The sequence below is a fragment of the Salminus brasiliensis genome, chromosome 14, assembly GCF_030463535.1.
Source record: "Salminus brasiliensis chromosome 14, fSalBra1.hap2, whole genome shotgun sequence".
Classification (NCBI taxonomy): domain Eukaryota; kingdom Metazoa; phylum Chordata; class Actinopteri; order Characiformes; family Bryconidae; genus Salminus; species Salminus brasiliensis.
In genome coordinates this window covers 30326042-30346425 of record NC_132891.1, presented here as the reverse complement: position 1 = coordinate 30346425, position 20384 = coordinate 30326042, and the positions used below count along the sequence as shown (strand labels likewise).

General features: G+C 41.4%; 1 protein-coding gene across 1 annotated transcript in view; it reads left to right on the top strand.

The window, feature by feature from the left end:
• Positions 1 to 2286: 2286 nt before the first annotated feature.
• The window catches only part of hspg2 (heparan sulfate proteoglycan 2), a 143175-nt gene continuing 125077 nt past the window's right edge, over positions 2287 to 20384 (top strand). The window contains exon 1 of the mRNA XM_072696888.1: positions 2287 to 2617. Coding sequence (XP_072552989.1) covers positions 2543 to 2617 — 75 coding nt within the window. The 5' untranslated portion in view covers positions 2287 to 2542. The remainder of the gene's footprint in view (positions 2618 to 20384) is intronic.

Below are 20384 nucleotides of genomic sequence, written 5' to 3'. Positions count from 1 at the left end.
TTATAATCAATATACCTTCAATAATATCATTATAATCAATTATTATAACCAATATATCTTCAGAATAATTCTGTGGTAGCATGAGAGTGAATGCTGGCACACTCAGCAACACAGAGCCTTCAACACTGAGGTCCAGCCATCAACCATCATGTAAAACATAGGACACCTAAGAGAAAGTAGCCCTGGGGAAAAAACAACCCACTGATGGTCAGTGTCAGTGACTGGAGGACATGACCTGTGTGTAAATAGATAGTTCAAGGAGCCAATGGGAAGGCTGTATTAGTCTGCTGCAGAACGTTTAGTGTTGTCACTGTTTTTTAACGTGTTTGATCGTAATAATTCAGGACAAATCTGTAACATAATAAAATAATGTAAAAACTTGAATGACATGCCAGTCATTTTACCTTTATTTTAGAAAATTGTTGTAATTATTGTAATTGTTTTTAAAAACATGTATCTTATAAAATCAGTATTGAAGCAGTATAATATAATAATATAGTATTTTTGTCCTGCAAACAAATAAGAAATGTAATGTCATTTGTAATTATTGGCATAATACATAAAATAACAGTAGAGTTAATAAAATAATAAATTACACTGCATGTAAGCACCACCAGGGGGAGCAGTTACAACAAGCTGGTAAAAGCAAGGCTGCAAAACCACTTGTGGAACTCAGAGGACTGTTGCAGTATTTTCTATAAGTCGCATAAATGCAAAGAATAATCTGCAGTATTCTAGAAACGAGCCATTAGCTCACTTTAAATAGAGAACTGGATCAACCGTAATGAAATCCACTATCCTTGGGTTTATTCAGAGCTGTTCATTATGCAAAGCTGTACAAGGACAGGCCTGTTATTCAGCCTGCTGGCTATGTTTGGATATTATGGGCCATTAGTTATTAAGAGGCACTTCAGGTAACTGTTGCTTACTAGCGTATTTTATACATCATATAAAAGGTGTATGGTGGATTCAGGTAACATGGCTTAACGGTTCCTATGGGACACTGGTCGTCCTTCGATGATACCCTGGGGTTCTTTGTGACTTCCCGTAATGTTGTTTGTTAAAAATATTGTGTTGGATTTTTTAAGGCACTTCTCAAATGACCAGTTGTGTCATTTGACCATACATATACACAATATGTCCAAATGTTTGTGGACACCCCTTCTAATGAATGCATTCCACTACTTTAAGTTGCACCCACACAGCTTTTCTAGTCCCTGTAGAGAGGCAATGCCAATAGAACAGGACTCATTGCAGGTAACTGCAGCTCATGCTGCAGCTTGTGTCTATTGGACTGAACTGGAAAGGTCATTGATTAAGACTGAACTCAGTTCCATGTTCATGAAACCAGCGGGGGATGTCATTTGCTTAGTGACATGGTGCATTAGGTAGCCGTTAGAAGATGGTTGAACTGTGGCCATAAAGGGTGCATATGGTAATAAGCAGTTATGCTTAAATAGGCTGTAGCATTCAAGCGACGATTAATTGGTATTAATGGGCCAGGAAAAATATTCCCCACATCATCACCACCAACATTTTGACATTCTGAGAAGGTGTACAGATGTTCCTAATAAAGTCTATATATTTGTATAGTATTCACTTCATATATATATATTTGAAGAGAATGTCATGCTAAATGGACCAGCGACAACATATTATTTAATAAAATAAAATAGATATATACAATATAAGTATATACAAAAAGATATATACAAATATTAGTTATATATTCGTGTATAATTATAAAATAAATAAATGTAATTTATGTATTATATTTAAATAAATTAAATTAATAAAATAGTGGAAATGTGCTGTATTTAGTGACGATATAGATATGAAGGAACTAATTAGTTAATTAATTAATTAATTAATTAATTAAAAATATTTGTATTCAAATACATATACATATGTTTTGCTATTATTGTTGTTATTATAAATATATAATACATTTATTTATTTTTTTACTAACTCAATCCAGTAACTGGAGTGAACAGAGAAGTCAGGAAACAAATCAATATCATCAATATCTTCAATATCTTCAATATCTTCACTAAAAACAACACATTTTGACTACTTTATTAATATTTATTTATATTTATATAGCGTCTATGGCTGCAGCAGTTTTACTCAGAGAGGAAAAACATGGTTCCGCTTTAATAAGAATCCCTCCCTGAACTCCACTCCGCCTTTTCCTCCAGCCAGGGCGAGGGGGGGAGTCCCAAGTCCCATCCCACCACCACCACCACCACCGGCCACCCAGTCCTGCTGAACCTCTTCTCAGTGCTCAGTGAAAGGTGGGGGCTGATACGAGCTCAGCGGATACGACCAGCCTGGCTATTCGGCTGCTCCGGTAACTTTCCGTGCAGTACGGCTGAGAAACGCACGTACGGATATTCCGTTTCGGTAAATGAGGTCCCACCGAGCGTGGGACGGGGACACGGACTCTGCAAACTTCTGCTAAGCAGCTTTCCCCCCCCCACCAACTTCAAAGTGAGGGGACCTAGCTTTTCAGGACCTGGGTGCTGGGTGGCCAGGAAAAGAAATGAGGTCGAGGATAGGTGTCCAAAAAGTCTCCGGACTTCTCATCTCGTTGTTAGTGACCTCGCATATCGTTCATGTAAGTAAGCAAGCAAGCCCCTTCCTTCTCCTTCTCCTTCTCCTCCTCCTCCTCCTCCTCCTCCTCCTACTTCTTCTTCTGCCCTGCGCTTTCCAGCCTAGTCCATTGACCTGTGCATGGAGAATCTACTCAAACACCACTTTGCCCAAACCTGTGGGCACTTTTCCTTGTACCTTGTACCTGAGAAAATCCATACCTGCTGCTTCCCCCCCTGGAAACTTTCCTTCTCTCAGTGTTTGGGGGTGGAAGCAGTGATGTGGTTGAGCTCACTGACCTACACTGTGGTCACTGTTTACCTCTGCCTTTGCACAGATTTGATAGTGAGGTGCTTCGGATGGTCGGGAACTCTTAATCCACAGTTCAGTCAGCAGACAACTTTGCTCATGAACCTCCACTTCATCTCCGAGTACTGCCATCTAATTTTGTCCGTAGAAACAAGCTATTCATAGGCGGTCTGGTTGGCGTCCGTGTGGCTGCAAAACTTGAACAACTTTGGTTTCCAGGAGTGGTGTTGAGGGTGAACACCTGGAAGGTTGACTGTTGCCCATGACTAAGCGCAAATGTAAGGAGCTACTGCTGTTTATTAGAAACTAAAGGGGGGCTAAGATTGATCCTTGATGCACTCCATATCATTTTACATGGCTTTTTTATGATGTTACTTTGTAATTCTCTTCAGATACTTAAGCTAGTTACTTCAACGTCAGGTCAGTGGGCTGGATCTGTTGGTAGAAATGTGAATAATAATTTGGTCTAAATTTTGTAGATTCTTTTAAATCAAGGTGAAAATATCCAATAGGAATAAAACGGTCACTGATGCTGATGACCTGCATGTGAGGTTCGGTTTCATGCCAGTTGTGGTGCATTTTAATAAAGTCCATGATATTCCTGGAGTATCCGGCCTGAAAGTGAAAGCAATTGATTAGTTCTGCTCACAGATTGTCAGACATTGTCCTATAGAGTCCAATCAAAGTGCAGAGGACAGATTTGGAGAATGGACATTCCTTATCTCCATAGAATGTGGACTGATTTAGTCAGACCGGTTTGATAAGAATGGGGATTTATTTATTTATTTATTTTAAACTTTAAAAAATAGAGATTCTTGCTTTTGGGACACATTTTTTGAGTTTTAATGAATGAATGAATGAATGAATTAATTAAAATCACTAAATTAAATTATGTGTAATGTAGCCAATACATTAGTTTCATATCTGTCGGTCTGTTCTCATGGTTAATACAGAAGTAAAACCAGTGTTCCTGTTGTCCGGAATCTAGCGCTGACCTCACTGTCTTTTCTCTTGGGGAATATGAGACGGCTTCCTTAGTTTTGCTATTGTTTCAGAGACCACCAGGACCGACACAATGGCACTGTAATTGGATTATCCGGAACCAGGGGCATCTGTTTTCCACATTTCAAGGCTGCTTTACTACTTACCAGACAGCTCATTTGATTCAATTGAGTTCTGGGGCCCTGGTTGCCACTAACAGTGCTGGTGTCCAGTTGGAATTTCAGGTCAAAGAGCATCAATCAGCCCCAACAAAACCCCAATAAAAGCACTTTATTACCTTTTAGTTTACTGGCACAGTCAAGTGGCCCGACCCTCTGTTAGCAATCAAGCAATCAGTAGCCTGATAATTGCGGCTAGATTCTTGAAGATCTGAGATATATATATATATATATATATATATATATATATATATATATATATATATATAAATATAAATAAAATTACACTTTTAGACATGTGAATGTTAAATAAATATAACATTATAAATAAACATTCACATTATGAAATAAAAAAAGTTTGTGGACACCCTTTTTTTTTTTTTAAATGAATGCATTCAGCCACTTTAAGTGGCAACCATTGCTGACATAAATGTGCAAATGCACACACACACGCACAGCTTGTAGAAAAATGTTGCCAATAAAATAGAACTACCTGGAGCAGATGAACATGAACCTATTGGCACCATGCCTAATTCCAGGTGTGAGCTAAAGAGGTAAAAAGCCCCCAGTATTGAGCTGTGGAGCTGTGAAACTGTGTTCTCTGGAATGATGGCGTTCCATCCAGAACGTTTGGGATGAATTTAGGGATGAGGTGGAGTCGTAATCATCCAACATCCTGACTTCACTCATGGTCTTGTCACTGAATGCAATAAAATCCTTACAGTAATACTCCTCTAATACCTAGTAGAAAGCCTTGCATGGACAGTTACTCCAACAAAAGATAATGAGCAGTTGTCCAATAATTTTATCTATTCAGTGTATTTTTATATAATTATATGTAATTATCTGTAACGTACCAACTAATAATGCAATAATTAGCTGGGATGTTAAGACAGCCTATTGTTGTCTATTTTACCGTAAGCTCATAAAGTAATGGTTCCTTGTTTATAGAAGTTAAACCTGCAATTGTAGCTTGTGTGACTGCAAGCCAATCCCCAACTATTATATTGCTCCCTCTAAACTGATGGGACCTTTTTTAATTAGACTTTTTGTTGCCATTCTCAGATTCATACGAACCAAATTGGACGATGCCTGGATATTTAATTAAAAGATTTTTTAACTGCAACATGACCACTAGCAGGCTCAGTGAATTGACTGTTACGAAACACATAAGCAGATGGGTAGACCTAACACTTACACACTGTGATTCCAATCACAGGCCCCCAAATCCTGCCTTAGGCCCTTAAGAGAGACTGAGCTTTTTCAGAAATCGCTTCGTTGAGCTAACTTTTTAGCTTTGCCGGTAACGTCTACTTGGCAGACTGCTAGATCTTGCGCTCAGTTTGTCTGTTGGTGTCTGGCGTCACCATTGTGACCATCAGCAGCTATTTTAGTTTGCGATCTCTCCCAGGATAGAGCTCCGCAAGTGTTCCCTGACTTCATCCGGTGGTATGCTGCTGGGGGCCCGCGTGGCCTGGATTCCTGCAGCCATATACAGCTCACTGCCGGGATGCTGGGACAAACAATTTTCTATTTTCTCGCCCCCCACCTTGGCTTCATTGGGGGGGTCCACATTTCCAGCGGATTACTTAATGACCATACAGACCAGACCAACTGTTCTGGACCCCTCAGCAGGCATGCGATTATTTTTTATTTTTACTTGTATTATTTTCATTTTGTTAAGCACTGAAGTCATGTTGTTCATGATGTTAGCTGAATGCAGGCTCATGTTGAGTGTAATTTATAGGCTGGGAGATTACCAGTGCTCGTTTATAACTGCTTGGTGCGCTGCTTGTCAGCTTCATATGGTTTGAGTCATGCTCAGGCGAATGGCTGAGGATTGGAAACTTCTAAAAGACGTTGTGGTAAAGTAGGCTGTGCTCTGCAGGCAGGTGTGACCTGAGGTTTTAGAATGAGGTCAGTGAGGTTGGTGGCCTGGGCCTTGGATCTTCACTTTGGATTCAGTGTTTTCAGTAGAACACTGAATAAAAAGATTTTATTTTGATAAATAATAAATCTAATATGGTTGCTGGTACAGTGCAGCTTTAATGGTGTCAAATTAGTCCGTTTTCAGTATCTGGATTATAACCAGATGAGGCCAGACCACTTAAAAATGCAAGTGTAAACACACCCAGGAGCTGTTTTACACCAGGTCACTTCATCTCACGTCTTAAGTATCAGGAATATATGTGGATAAATAATCTGAATACATCAGGATATAAATCGGTAGTGATGTAGTCACTGCTTTTTACATGGGACAGTAAAACCGGATCTCATCTGGTCACACTAGGGATGCATTTTCATGACGAGTGCAAACAGAATCCGGTCCAGATACTATCCAGATACAAAATCCATGCTAATGACAGCTGTGAACAGGCCCATATACACATCATTGGAGCTCCAAAACAGGCGCACAGCTCATTCTACACGTATATGTTATAGAACCATCTACTGAAAGGTTCCGAAACGTGCTCCAATAAACACTCTTTTGGGAAAGTGATTTCAGTACTTGTGAATGGTTGTCCCACGCTGTGTTTGTCATTCCCCCAGCGTATTCTTTTTCAGTGTCATAGAAGAAAAGTACATGTGCAGAAAATAACTTTAGGACATGTCTAATCAGAGTGTAACTATTTGCCCAAGGTTAATTCCCTGGGTTCCTCCCCCATGGTGTGTATTCATATCCCCACATGTCCATCTTCCATTCAGCCTGATGTGCGGTTACTGTGTGATGCATCACCGTCCTTGTCTGAGGCTTCCATTTGTACGGCCTTCATCACAGAGTTGGGGGCAGACTCCAAACACAGCTGGCTTTTGGCTGGTACAGCAGATCCTGCAAGTGTGGACACGCACAGCCTACCTCACGGCCCTGCCTGGTGCCTCGTTCGCTTGTCTTTCCACACACATACATGCCACCAGCAGCCCCTTCCCAAAACCAGGACCCACCACTTAGGAACACATGCTGCCAAAGCTCATTATGTCACACTGAGTCATGCTAGCATGGTTGGGGGGGGTGGGGGGGGGGGTGGGTAGTAGTTCGGCCAATCAGATTGCAAGAAGATCTTGGTGTGAGACCACAGTTGCTCTGTGGTTGGGTGTGTGCAACTGGGGAGAGCTTTGAGGGCCAAATGCAGGCGTGGTAAGAAGCTGCTTCTGAAGAGGCTTTTGACCAACTTCTCTGCTTCTGGAACTTTACTGTTAAGTACACCTTAGCAGCTGTCATAACAGTTTCATAACAGAACCTTGTATCAACTCCCCAACTCCTCCCAAAGATATTGGATGGAGCACCATCACTCCATCACAACACAGTTTCTCTGCTCCACAGCTTAATGCTGGGAGGGCTTTATACCCCTCTGGCCCACCCCTGGTTCATGTTCGTCTGCTCCAGATAGTCCTAATATATTGGCAATACTTATCTACAGTGACTAGATAAGCTGTGTGTGTGTGTTTGTGTTTATATACACATCTGTTTCAGCAATGGGTGAAACTTAAGGTAGCTGAATGCATTCATTAGAAGAGGTGTCCACAAGGTAATATATGGTAATATATAAATTCAAATGTTACAGAAATGCAGACATTCAAACCTTACATGCTTAAATAATGTAGAAATTCTAACTTTATATGGTACCATACTGCAGACATTCAACCCTTACATGCTTAAATGTAGAAATTCAAACCTTATATGGTACCATACTGCAGAGATTTAATCCTGACATGCTACAGAACTGTAGATAATTAAACCTTACATGCTAAAGGGCTGTTGAGTTTCAAACATTACATGGAATCGTACCGCAGAGATTCAAACCTTACATGGTGCAGTACTGCAAAAATTCAAATCTTACATGCTTAAATAATGTAGACATTTAAGCTATATGTGCTACCATACCGTAGAGATTCAAACCTGACATGCTACAGAACTGTAGACAATTGAACCTTAAATGTGCTGTTGAGTTTCAAACTTTATATGAACCCGTACCGTAGAGTTTCAAACTTTATATGAACCCGTACCGTAGAGATTCAAACCTGACATGGTGCAGCACTGCAGAGATTAAAACCTTACATGGTGCAGCACTGCAGAGATTCAAACCTTACTTGGTGCGGCACTGCAGAGATTCAAACCTTACATGGTGCGGCACTGCAGAGATTCAAACCTTACATGGTGCGGCACTGCAGAGATTCAAACCTGACATGGTGCAGAACTGCAGAGATTCAAACCTGACATGGTGCAGAACTGCAGAGATTCAAACCTTACACGATTAAGTACTGTGAAGAGTTTAACTTTACATGCTTAAATAATATAGAAATTCAAACCTTACACCTTATGGTACCATACTGTACAGATTCAAATTTTGTACTAAAGTAATGTAGAGACAAACATTTAATCTTTCCTAGTCTTGTGTTGTCTTGAAATCTGTTGAGGGGGCTTTAGCCTAAACTAGAGGAAAGAGATCTTTTGTACTCATTGAAAATATATTGTTCTTACTGGCTTCCATGTTGTATGCTTGGGGACCAGTTCTGCTTGCTGGTGGTCCAGGTTATATACATCAATTGTAACACTGGTACATGTTTGATCTCTGCTAATTCTGGCTGGCATTGAGATCAGTGTGAACGCTGCTTCAGTCGTCCATGCTGTCTTGTCGAAGCCATGCGCCAACAGAGCAGCCACCCTGTTTCCACCAATCTGTGGCAAGTCTCGGCCTGCCCTGAAATGAAATGCAGTGCTCAGCTGAGGCTCTTGTAAGCCGGTTGGCTGCATATTCGACAAGAGTGTTATTAAACCATTAACAGGCAGCTTATCACGGCTGAGACACTGTGAGAAAGGTAATGGAAAGGAATTTCGGTGCCTTCAGGCCATATTGTTTCACTAGCAAAAGGAAAGTAGATAACAGCCATTAAAGAGGTGCATGTTTTCTCTCTTTCCTCTATTTCCTCAGGCTTTCAGGTTTAAGCATACTGTTGAATGTAAAACCTGTGTTCAGTCTTTCCTACAGTTTTCTAGAGGCCCCACCAGACATAACAGTTCATTCATATTCTTCCTTTTTGACAACAGCACTGCCCAGCTGTGTCTGAGCTTCTGTCTGTGCATGAACTGTTAACCCTGGGAGACGTTTCACAAAGCAGGATTACTACATTAGCCAGCAAACAAGTGCCGAGTGCTAAGATTTGACTTGAGTTTCAGCTGAATTGAGAAAATCTTTGAAATCCAGCTAAACCAGAGCACTGTAACTGGGTTGAGTTGGCAGTGCAGTTTCTTCTGAAGTGGCTTCCAGGGTTGGACACAGTTTGCCTTGCCTTGCCCTGGCCTGGCCTTGCCTCTCTAAGTGTTCAACAGTGCTCTTTGACTGCTGAGACCCACTCGAGACTCTTTAGATAAAGCCAGCTGAGCCACCCTGTACCTGGGGTACATTAGCATGTCAACAGCCCCCCTCCCCTCTGAGAGCGTCCCGGCTGAGGCCCGCTACCACAGCAGGCTTTAGACAGCCTTTGTTGGTTAGAGGTGTACAATAATGCCTTGTGTTAGGCTGCAGGTGAGGGTGGGGTTATGTTAAATCAGGTGCAGATCATTATAGGTGATGATTATAGGGCTCTTGCAGTTGCTATAAGGAGGGTACAGGTGTACCTGGGTGCAGTCGGGTGCGTCTGGGCAGGCTCAGTACTTCATTACTATTTCAAATGCCACATGCTTAACAATACTTTACAAGTCCATTCCCATGCAGCTCGTTATATTAAAAGCATGTTCTGGCCACAGTGGTTCTGGGAGTGGTTTTCCATCCTGTCAGCCCTTGGTGTCCTCTGCATCCTGCGTAATAAGGAGGGGGAAGTGTGGCTAAATGCTGCGCTCCAAGCGTGGCTTTCTTAAGACAGCTCTGATGTAGGCAGAAATCATTTTGCCGTGCAACTTCAGCTGATCAAGGGAAACAAAGACGGAGTGTGCTGATTCATCATCCTGTTGGGGAACTGAAGTCCGAAATTATCTGTGTGAAGGGGCAGAGCCCACTTCCCTGCTTCCCCGCAGCAAAGTTTACTCAGGCTTTCCTGTGGGCCTTCAAGACGTAGGAGCAGGAGCCAAGCCTGCACACAGCAGCTGCGTCTTGGATCTTGTGTTCGCCTTACAGCCACGCTAATTCCGGTTGGAGAGCGTTTAGGCAACACTGGGATTGCACATGCTCCAAAAATGAATAAATAAATAAATAAATAAATAAAATCAATCAAACATAAGCAAATAATCACAAATGCTGTATTAGCCTGAAATCCATGCTGCTTCCACTTGGAAAGCATTTCTGCTGTGAACGTGATCTTCGAAGACGAGAAAAGTAAGGATGCACTATTTAATTGGCTTAAACAAAAGTTTAACGTCATAAAATAAAACATAAGTAAGCAAATAGCCCAAAAAAATTCAATTAGAGATTTGTAAAAAGTTGAAAAACGCAAATGGACACAAATAATATAAGCATTCGATCAGGCCATGTCTCATGTGTTGGCCTAACAGCCATGCTAATTCCTGTTGGTTGGTGTTTAAATGCAGGGATAGTGTGTTAATTAGCAGTGTTCACACAATTCATGGTTTGTTTTGCACTGGAAATTGGGGCTAAAACAACCCAAGTTCTTTTAATTTCTTTTGATCAGACATCTAGTGCCATAAAGCGTCCCCTGTAGGGTTCAACCCACACCCAAACACACACACATTGTCCTCAACCAATCCACCATGATTTCATGAGTTGCAAGGAGGTGCTAAAAGGTCGGATTGTTGCTGACATTGTTCCGAGAAAGTAAAGACTGGCCATATGATTCATGAGAGTATAGAGGGGACAAACAAGACTACAGTTGCCATAGCAATAGTCCTAAACCACTATCATCCCGCAATACCATGCAAATGACGAATTTCAACTGGAACGCACCCAGAAGTGGGATGTCCTACTTGGAAAGTCGGAAGAGCCATCAGATGCACAAAATACAGCATAATGCGTTGCCATCAATTGATATCGCTCACATTGCAAACCTGGGACAATGCTATGCTAACAATGCTAACCTGGGACATAAAAAGTGGGACATATTTTAGGTTAGATTCGCAATAAAAAAACATTGTAAAGGATTGTTAAAACAGTTGTCGTAAACTGAAGTCTGTATCTAACAGTTTTTTAGAAAATAGTAGTTTTGAAATATAGAATAAAGTATACAATTATTCAAATTTTGAACTGGAACGCGGTCAACTCAGGGTGTGACTTCAATCCCAGCTCTGACATCAGACTTCTGAGGTAAACTGAACCCAGCTTAATGTTTCTGATTGGTGAAATTACTGTATTTACCCTAATGCCACGTACGGTGTATTTTAGACCTGTAAACTCCTGTATAGTTGTGGTTTGGGACAAATACTTGTACCGGTCAACCTCTAGTACTAGTGTATTGAGGTCTTTTAAAAGAGAAAAATTCACATAGCTTATTAAAATGTCTGATATATTGGCTGTTAAGCTAGTTAGCATACATTCTATACAAACCAACAGACCAGCTAGTTCATTTCCCCCACAACACTGTATTTAAGACGTATTACAGTAAGACGTATTACAGTAAGATGTATTACAGGCTCGATATTTGGATATTTTGTCAGACCTGACAGGTTTTTAGAAGGCGTTGTCTTTTGTACAAGCTCAGCTAATTATGAGACTCATGACTCCCATTGAGCAACTTTTGTTTTGGCTGATGATAATATTGTTATAATTAGAAAAAGAAATATGCAGGTCATATCACATATAGCTTACTGTACATTCCCTAATATATAATTGAAGTAAAGTAAAGTAAAATAGTCTGAGCCGTCAGCCTATATCCGATATGATATAACAGCCAGTTCTGTTTGGATAGAGCTTATACTTGGTGTGCTTCAATGGAGAACAAAAGGTTTGGAATTTAGTTAAAGCTAAATTATGATCCGAATAAAATAAGAATGGATGCAAATTTGAGTCCGTTGGGTAGCTTTTGTAAGGCCACATGCTCGGTTCACTGGACGAAACAAATTTTTGCAAAGTGCACCCTCGGCCCTGCGCGTTAAAGCGAGCATGTTCAAACGGGAAACAATTCATTTGTTGAGGAGCCACCTGCTTCTAGAGCAGCCAAAATCACATCCCGGCTGTGCACTTTTCAAAGCATTCACATTCTCTTATTTATATTTCCATGACAAAAAAATAAATAATTCATCCATGGAAAAAATTGCAGCTGTACATGTATGATATGTTTTTGGGTTTTTTTTTCTGTCTACTACTGGCTGCTGCTCTCTCTGTTCAGGCCAGTTTGTGTCCTTCATGGAAAAAGGAGATCATCTAAAAGGGAGTGTTGATGGGTGTTTACTGTGATTTACTTTTATTGGACTTAAGATCTTGTAAGACCTTGACGCATCAAAAACTACACAGAAACACAGCTGCTGTGACTGCTCTGCCATTGGTCAACATCCTATAAATCCTCTTCAGTGTAGTATAAACATCTAATATTGCCCTCTTTGAGGTTATTGTAGTAATAATGTACTTTATATAATGTATTTAGTTAGGGATGCACTGATACCACTTTTTCCTTTCTGATACGATACCAGATTACCGATACCAATACTAACTCTGACTTAAATACTCAATAATGGCTATAAATCCTGATAATCCTTAAAAAGAACAGCATGTACTGGTTGAGTTACTGAACATTTGAAAAGTTCAGAGCAATGAAACAATGAAAATCGCCACAATGCAGTAAGCAAGTAGGGAAGCATAATCTTGCTAAGCTCGACCAAACAGATTTTTATTTGGTGTACATGTCTTAATGTCTGTTTAATGGTAATAACCCATCAAGACTGGCTGTTTACAGGTTGTTTAAACATTTGGTTTCATAAAGTATGCAAACAAAAAAAATCTATGTAAAAAAAAAAAAGTATGACAAGTATGTCATCAATAAGCTTGATGTTATCGGTGCTCTCTATTGCTGATACCGATACTGTGTGTAAGTGTGAGTATCGGCGCCAACACTATATTATACTATACTATCGGTGCAACACTATATTTAGTTATTGTTTCCTTAAATTGGCTTTGTTCAGATAATGTTGCATGAAAATGATCTGCCAGTTGAACAAGACACTTTTGGTAGATACTATTACTGTAAAATTATGTTGGTATTAAGTACAATAATCCTATAATATTCTTACAACAGTGTAAAAATATGAAAAATCAGACATTTAGACTAAATCTAATAATCTAATCTAATAATAATAATCAGTGTTAATTGAATAGAAGGCAGGGCACATTTGCATAGCACAGCCACAGGCTATGTTAAAAAAATTGCAAAGGCCAAAGGTGATGTTAACAAGTGCTGTATTGTACTGCCCCAAAGTGTGATCGGTGCTGGCAGGTACGGTGGAAGAGAAGGCGGTGGATTTGCGGGCTGATAAGGATGGAATGCAGATTGTGTGTGTGTGTGTGTGTCTGTGTGTGTCTGTGCTTGGATGAGGGCCTTGGCAGACTTAATTCACCATGCCGCCTGCCATCGCTATTATGGTTGCCTGTCAGACACTTCCCAGGTCCCGCCACGGTGTCAGACGCGTACTTCTGAAGTCGCTCCAGGTCGTTGCTGCAGCAGGCAAAGGCCTTTGCATTAGCGCATTCAGTCTGCGTACTGCCTCAGAACAACATGCATACAAATAGACATGCAATGGTAGAACCATGGTAGAACATGCACCTTTTAAAGGAGGATTTTGCAGGTTTTTCTAAATTCAATCTATGAGATGTAAACAAAGTCATTCAGATATTAGCAAAGGTACTACTGGCTCACTGTAGAGACCTAGACCCTGGTGAATAACACAGCACTCAAGCCTTTCCCCTCCCTGCCTTAAGCTGTAGACCACTTATTTACTAGTGCTTAGATGTGAAGGGCCCAGGACCTCATGAACATGGCTTCTCACAAATGCCACAATAGCAATGTTGAGCGAGACCGGCGGTTGCTGGACGGGGCCAACGGACAGCGCAGTAGGGATGCTTACACTGTGGTAGCAATGCTAATGCTGCGATAATGCTGCTGAGCAAGGCCATCAGTTGGTGCACTGCTAATACCGCAGTAGTGATGTTGGGTCGAAATGCTATTGCTAAGACTTTGACACACACATTAATATCACAATATGCCGCACCGATCAAAATGACCTCTTCCAGGCCGGCCCACTTGGTGGTCCGGCAAAAAAGCCTAGAACCTATACAGCTATATAGAAGGCTTCTTGTTTGCTTTGGTCTTGCATAGGTACTCTTTAGTCTTTTAAACATAAGGCCTGTCAAGTTTGTATCTGACATTTCAACACTGTCCTCACAACACTGCAGTAATTCTCATAATTTGTGAATTACTTTTGGGTTGCTGCTTGCTCTCTGTAATCTAGCCCCCCTGAACAGTAAATAAGCCACTAGATTAGCAACCTTCTGTCTCAGCCTTCTGTCTTCATTACATGCAGTCTTGTTCTGTTTTACTGCTCTTTCTGAAGCAAGACTGATTCTGTTGTGCAAGACGCACTGCTGCCACAAAGTTGTTTTGTAAAAGAAAGGATCATGAGATGAATACCCATGGGATCACAGCTGCAATATTTGACCAGATGCTATCGATAACAATTATTAAACAAGAACACGAGTCACACAAAGTGATCCAGCATTACTTTAACATCAAGCACTTTTATTTGACATGGCTTAAATTTGTTGGCTAAGGCACGTAGAAGAGGTTCCAGGTTACATGTCGTTGATGAGTGAAGTTTCTAGAAGATGTGAACATGACCCGTCTCTCTACACTTGACTGGAACGCTAGTCAAGACCTGTAGCACTGCCTGCAGTATGAGGGCTATGCCGTATTCTTTTAGGAATCTATTACAGATATCAAGACCTCCAGGCTGTGTTGCAGGTATCATGCTACCAATTAACCCACCCGTTTGTAAACCCCCCCCCCACCCGAACTAGCAGTGCCTACGACACTAGGAGGGTAAGGGCTCAACACATGTCTCCGAACTGAGGTCGATGCTGCATTGCCAGGTAGCTGACGTGGTCTGAGGAAAGCACCAGGTCTCCAGCTCCACCACACCAGCTAACGAATGCCTGTGTCGTCCATTCGTCATGCTAAGAGTGATGAGGGGAGAAAGCGCCATCAACCAACCCGGAGAGAGCATGGCCAATTGTGCCTTCTCAGACTCCGGCTGCTGATGGCAAAGCGATGTGGCTTAGGATTTGAACTTGTGACCTCCGGGCCTTAGAGCCACTCTTAGCCCAATAACAGTTGGTTTAAACGAGCAATGAAACCTTACATAAACTTTCAAAGATTTCAAAGATCAGATGACCCTGAAGGCCTTCATTACCTGGATTATTAGCAAGTTTCTACATGACCTTGATGACTTAATTAATTATTATTAATATAATTAAAAATTAATATAATTATTGTTATCGTTATCGTTGTGCTTATCTGACCAATAATACCAATAATGTTGAGAATGAAGGGCATTTCAGCATTTTGTGATTACACTATGCTGTCTAGTGGAAAGTAACCCACAGAAATGTGGGTTGGTAAATATAATTCATAGCCTGAATTCTGAAAGTGTGGGCATTTTTATTTAGGGATGGCCCTGTTCAAGGCAGCCTGCACAGGCTTTGGCTTGTGACAGAGCTGACATTTTTGTGGCTTCCAGAGCAAAGTGGCTATGTGCAATTTTGTCTCCACCCAAACGCCATGTTGACTTTTTGGGGCGAAGCAGAGTTTTCACTCATTTGATTTGAGAGCTGGGTCTTGCCTGACTCCCTCCGTATCAGAAGTGATGACAAAACCAAGGTGGATTCTCATGTTCTGTACAGAGTTTTTTTTTTTTTTTTACTTCCTTCAGATTTCTCCTGTTAAAACAGGCCTGATGCTAACAGGACGGACTAATTTTCATAGCTTGGACCTTGTGAGGCCTAATGCAGTACTAATGCAGTCCTCTTATGTCAGGATGTTCTCCTTAATCTGATGTGCCTCTAGTTAAAGTGCACCAACAAGATAAACCGTGTAACTTGTCAGCAACAGTAGTGTTGGAAAGCAACCTTTCACAAGCTGCAGTGTTTCAAAACTAAAGCTTCTTAATCACCCTGGACGTAGGCTTTATATCCACCTAAAACGCCCAGCCAACTCAAGCAATTACCCTTGTAAAGCGGCTAATTAAACAGCCTTCCAGCTCTGATTTATGGCGAGCTAGAAGACCTGCTGGTGCACAACAGCCTCTGAGCAGCGTGAAGAGACTTTTTCGACCTCATGGTTTCTTGGTTTCTCCTGCTGGGCTGCCACCATAGTCTTGACAAGGCCACAAAGGGACGTTGTGAATAGCACACCGGGGTTGAGGTCTGCAGCCAAATTCCTTGGCACGGGTGCAAAACCTGCCCTTGGGCACATGTTCTTAACCACGGTCGGCTGTTTTGTGGGGGTTCCCTAGTGCTTGAATAATATGAGAACTTGCAGTGTGGAGATTTAGCGAGATAACAGAAGAATGGGCATAGTTTTGTTTTGCCCCTGCGAGCAGGCGAGACAGATCCAAAGTTTTCATAGTCCCATCGGCTCAGCCCGAGGTGTCCGTGAACGTCTAGTCAGCAGAATCCGCCCTTCACCTCGCCTGGTGGAATTTTTGTAATTGACCTGTATGTGCTCTGGCCACAAATACTCTTTTATAGCTACTGTTGCGAGGTTGAACGACGCTTACAGAATCTCTGATTGGTGCACAACTCTGTCAAAATACAAACACACATTTGTGTTGTTTCACCTTTTGCCATAATTTTTTCACAAGTCCAGCCTGATCTGCTAGTGCTAACGTTTGTAATTGTCTTGTAAAATGATCTACTGCTACATTTCAAGGGAAACCCAACCCCTAGTGGTAAAGAAAAGACTACAGGTGAATCCTCGTAGAGTTGACTCACAGCTTAAGAGTCATTTACATTTAAGGCATGTAATTACAAAACTGCTTCACTGTTTACTCAGAAACTATCCTTAACTAGTTTGTATCAGCTAGGATCCAAAAGAAACCTCTAAGCTTAAAATCTACTGAATACAAAAGTCAGTATGGAGACCAAAATACTCTGTGCTCTTGGACGAGATGGGTCTTCGGTCGGCGTTTGAAGACAGCGAGCGACTCTGCTGTTCGGACACCCAGGGGAAATTCGTTCCACCACTTCGCTGCCAGGACAGAAAAACAGCCTGGATGCTTGTCATGCCTGAATGCCTGGATGCTTTGTGCTTCTGTTGATGGAGTGACCAGTGAGTTCTCAAAGGATTAGAGTCTGGTTGTCAAATCCAATGTTACTGTAACCAAGAAAAAACTACACAAATGTACAGTGTAACTCGATCACCCTAATCTAGACCTAAATCTAACTTAAGCCTTATTCCTACCCTAACCTTAACCACAGTGAGATGGGGAATCCGTACCGTTTCTCCACTGATGTCGGCCCATTACTGTCTCTCTTATAAGTTTTGAAAAGTTCATTAACAGCTAGAGGTTCTCCAGTACTATCTCCCAGCGCTGTTTTTTTCTTCAAGTACATGACAGATGGGTCGTGGTGTATACTTTGCTCCACAGCACTACGTACAAGTGGATATAGTGTATATGGATGTTTCTGTGTGAGATCACATTGGGACATTCAAGCTATCCATAGCCAATGTGGTTGCTTTACTTTTTTATTACACGCATTAGCAGTGGAGAACCAGCAGGGCGTTCTAGACTTTCAGAGAAGCCTTACTTTATTAAGTTTGTGTACCAAAATGATAAATTGCTAAATTTGAGTCTCAGTGGAATCTAAATTGGCCCTACCATTGGTTGGAACTTGACGAGCAGAACGGATTGTCCGACATTTCCGATTAACCAAAAGCACAGTTCAGAACTTACAGTGGAATCAACCAGTCAATTTTTGACTATTGTAACAATTGGACCAGGTTAACGAAGTTTTACGAAAAATATCAAAAAAGTCGTAGATACCTCACTGGCTGTGAATATATGCTTAACCATGGTTCAGTCAGGTGTTTGATGAAATGTTTGCAGGATTTTTTAAGGCGAGTATGATGGTAGAAATGATGGTGTTGTTGGCAAGTGCTTAGTTATTAGTGTAACTTCAGTAGCTAGAGAAGTAGACTGCAACATTGACGATCAACATTTATTGCAATAAACCTCAATTACACAATCAATAACAACAATAAAAATAATTAAATGATTGTATTTATTTATGAGGGTGGAGTTTATCATTAGATTGAATGATTAGGATGGAGTAACCAACCGTGGAACAGAAGATCCAAACTCTAAGACGTGTGCCAGTGTAACGGGCATTTAGGCTGTGGCCAAAAAATGGGAAACTGTTGTGTCTGGCACATCAGAGGAGTGTTGGGTGGCGATGGCATTGAGTCTTAGGTTTTACAGCTCTATTACAGCCTTTGGTATGTAATACTAGGTCAGCTGTAAAACTGCTTTTATGTAATTAACAGGGCATTCCTCCTCAACTGATCTGCATGTCTGGAGGAATGGTCTGGGAAATGTGAAAACTGAAGCAGGGAGCGGGGGGCTTACCTGTACCTCGAGGGCACAGTCCCCTACAAAGTTTCAGCAGCTCCTGGAGGGTACGTGACTGAGTGCTGATTACTGGCCTCTCCTCTGGTGAGAGTTCCTGCCCTAGACATGGCAGTCTGGCTGCTGAGTTTCACACGGCTATGCCGGTGCCTTCTTGCGCCTGTAATTACCTCCTAGGAAATGAAATGCTTCACATCTGCTTCCGATGAATGAATGGGCAGGTAGGGCCCCTCGCTTTCTTGCTTCCTTCGACAAATCCCCCTGGCATGCAGATGCCGAGGTAGGGGCGTGTCGGTGTGTCAGCGCAGCTTCAAATTATACCTTGTAGAGGAGTCGAAAGGCAGGTGAATGGCCTTGCGTAAGAGGCAGGGGACTGTGGAACTGTCACTGCAGTGTAACATTTGGTGACTGATTTCAGTGACCGCAGAATGACCACTTTCCTTTGGACAGGACTGACACGTTCTCTTTCCAGTTGTCTGGAAGGATCATTTATACCCTAAAAATAGTGGTTGTTTAGCCATAGGTTTCCTCCTAATGTACGACATTGTCTGCGTAGTTAATGGAGATGGTTGTTTATATATATGGTTATTGTTTCCAACTACATTATGAAGTGTTGTTTATTTTAGAGAAGCGAGGAAGGAAGGCTAAGTAAGACAAGGGCTAATGTTTAATTTTAGACGGTAGTTTTAACAGGATTTCACTGCGCTGGATCAAATAGGTGTGGTACAGTCTAGAGGAATTCCTTCATTAAACAAAGGTAAGAACAATGGAATTGTTGTCCGCGGGGTATAACACGATATTCTAAGATAATGCCTGTGCAGTGTAGAAACTGTGCTTGCACTGAGTTTGATGTTACATTGTTTGGAATACACTTTAATAAAGATGCTTAATATTGATTTATGACAACAATAATTTATCTTTATATGGCTGATTAGCAGTAGGAACATCTCTTTGACAATTCTGTCCCTTTAAGATGTCCCTTTTTGATGTAATGTAGTTATTTATTTATTTATTTTATAAAAACGTACCTCCCAGGCTTTCAATAGAACTGTGCTAAAAGAGAGGTCGAATGATTTAACGGCATTGACATCATATGTCAAGCAGGCACTGCTGTTATGGTTCAGAGAAGGCTTAATTAAAACCTCGAGGGATTTGGCCAGACATCAAACGTGATGTATACGTACATTCAGTTTCACCTAGCTCACTTGCTCTGTGATGAATATAGAGCTGGATGACTCTGGAGTAGAGCCTGGTAACAAAACCTCAGTGCAGCTTCATCTGATTCAGCTTTGTCTGTTGAGGTAGGCCTGTCATGTGGCTAACATCTAGTAAACTTTAGATTTGCTTGACTGAAACTACTTGAAACGTAATACTTATGTTGTGGATGGTCTATGAAATTAATATTTTTCAGGCTAATATAGCAGCATTTAAAACAAGAAGACAGCAGCTTTTTGCATATTGCAATTGGGATCCAGCCAATCCAACTGATATACAGTGTAGAAACGTCCCTTACAAAAGTCCCCTGTTGACTATGGGTGAGCTGCCGGACTGCGTCATTGTTTATCTCCGGACTCGCAGGTTTTTCCCGCTTTTCATTCACTACCTGATCCTCATCCAACACTCACAGAGCCCACTTAGCTCAGTCTCCTCCTAACGCCACTTAGCAGTTGGCCAACATTCCCAGGAATCTTCTGGGGGAATGGAAATGTTTATCCTGCCTGTTGAACTCTTGCAAATGTGTGACCGTTACAACAAGTGTAGCCAAG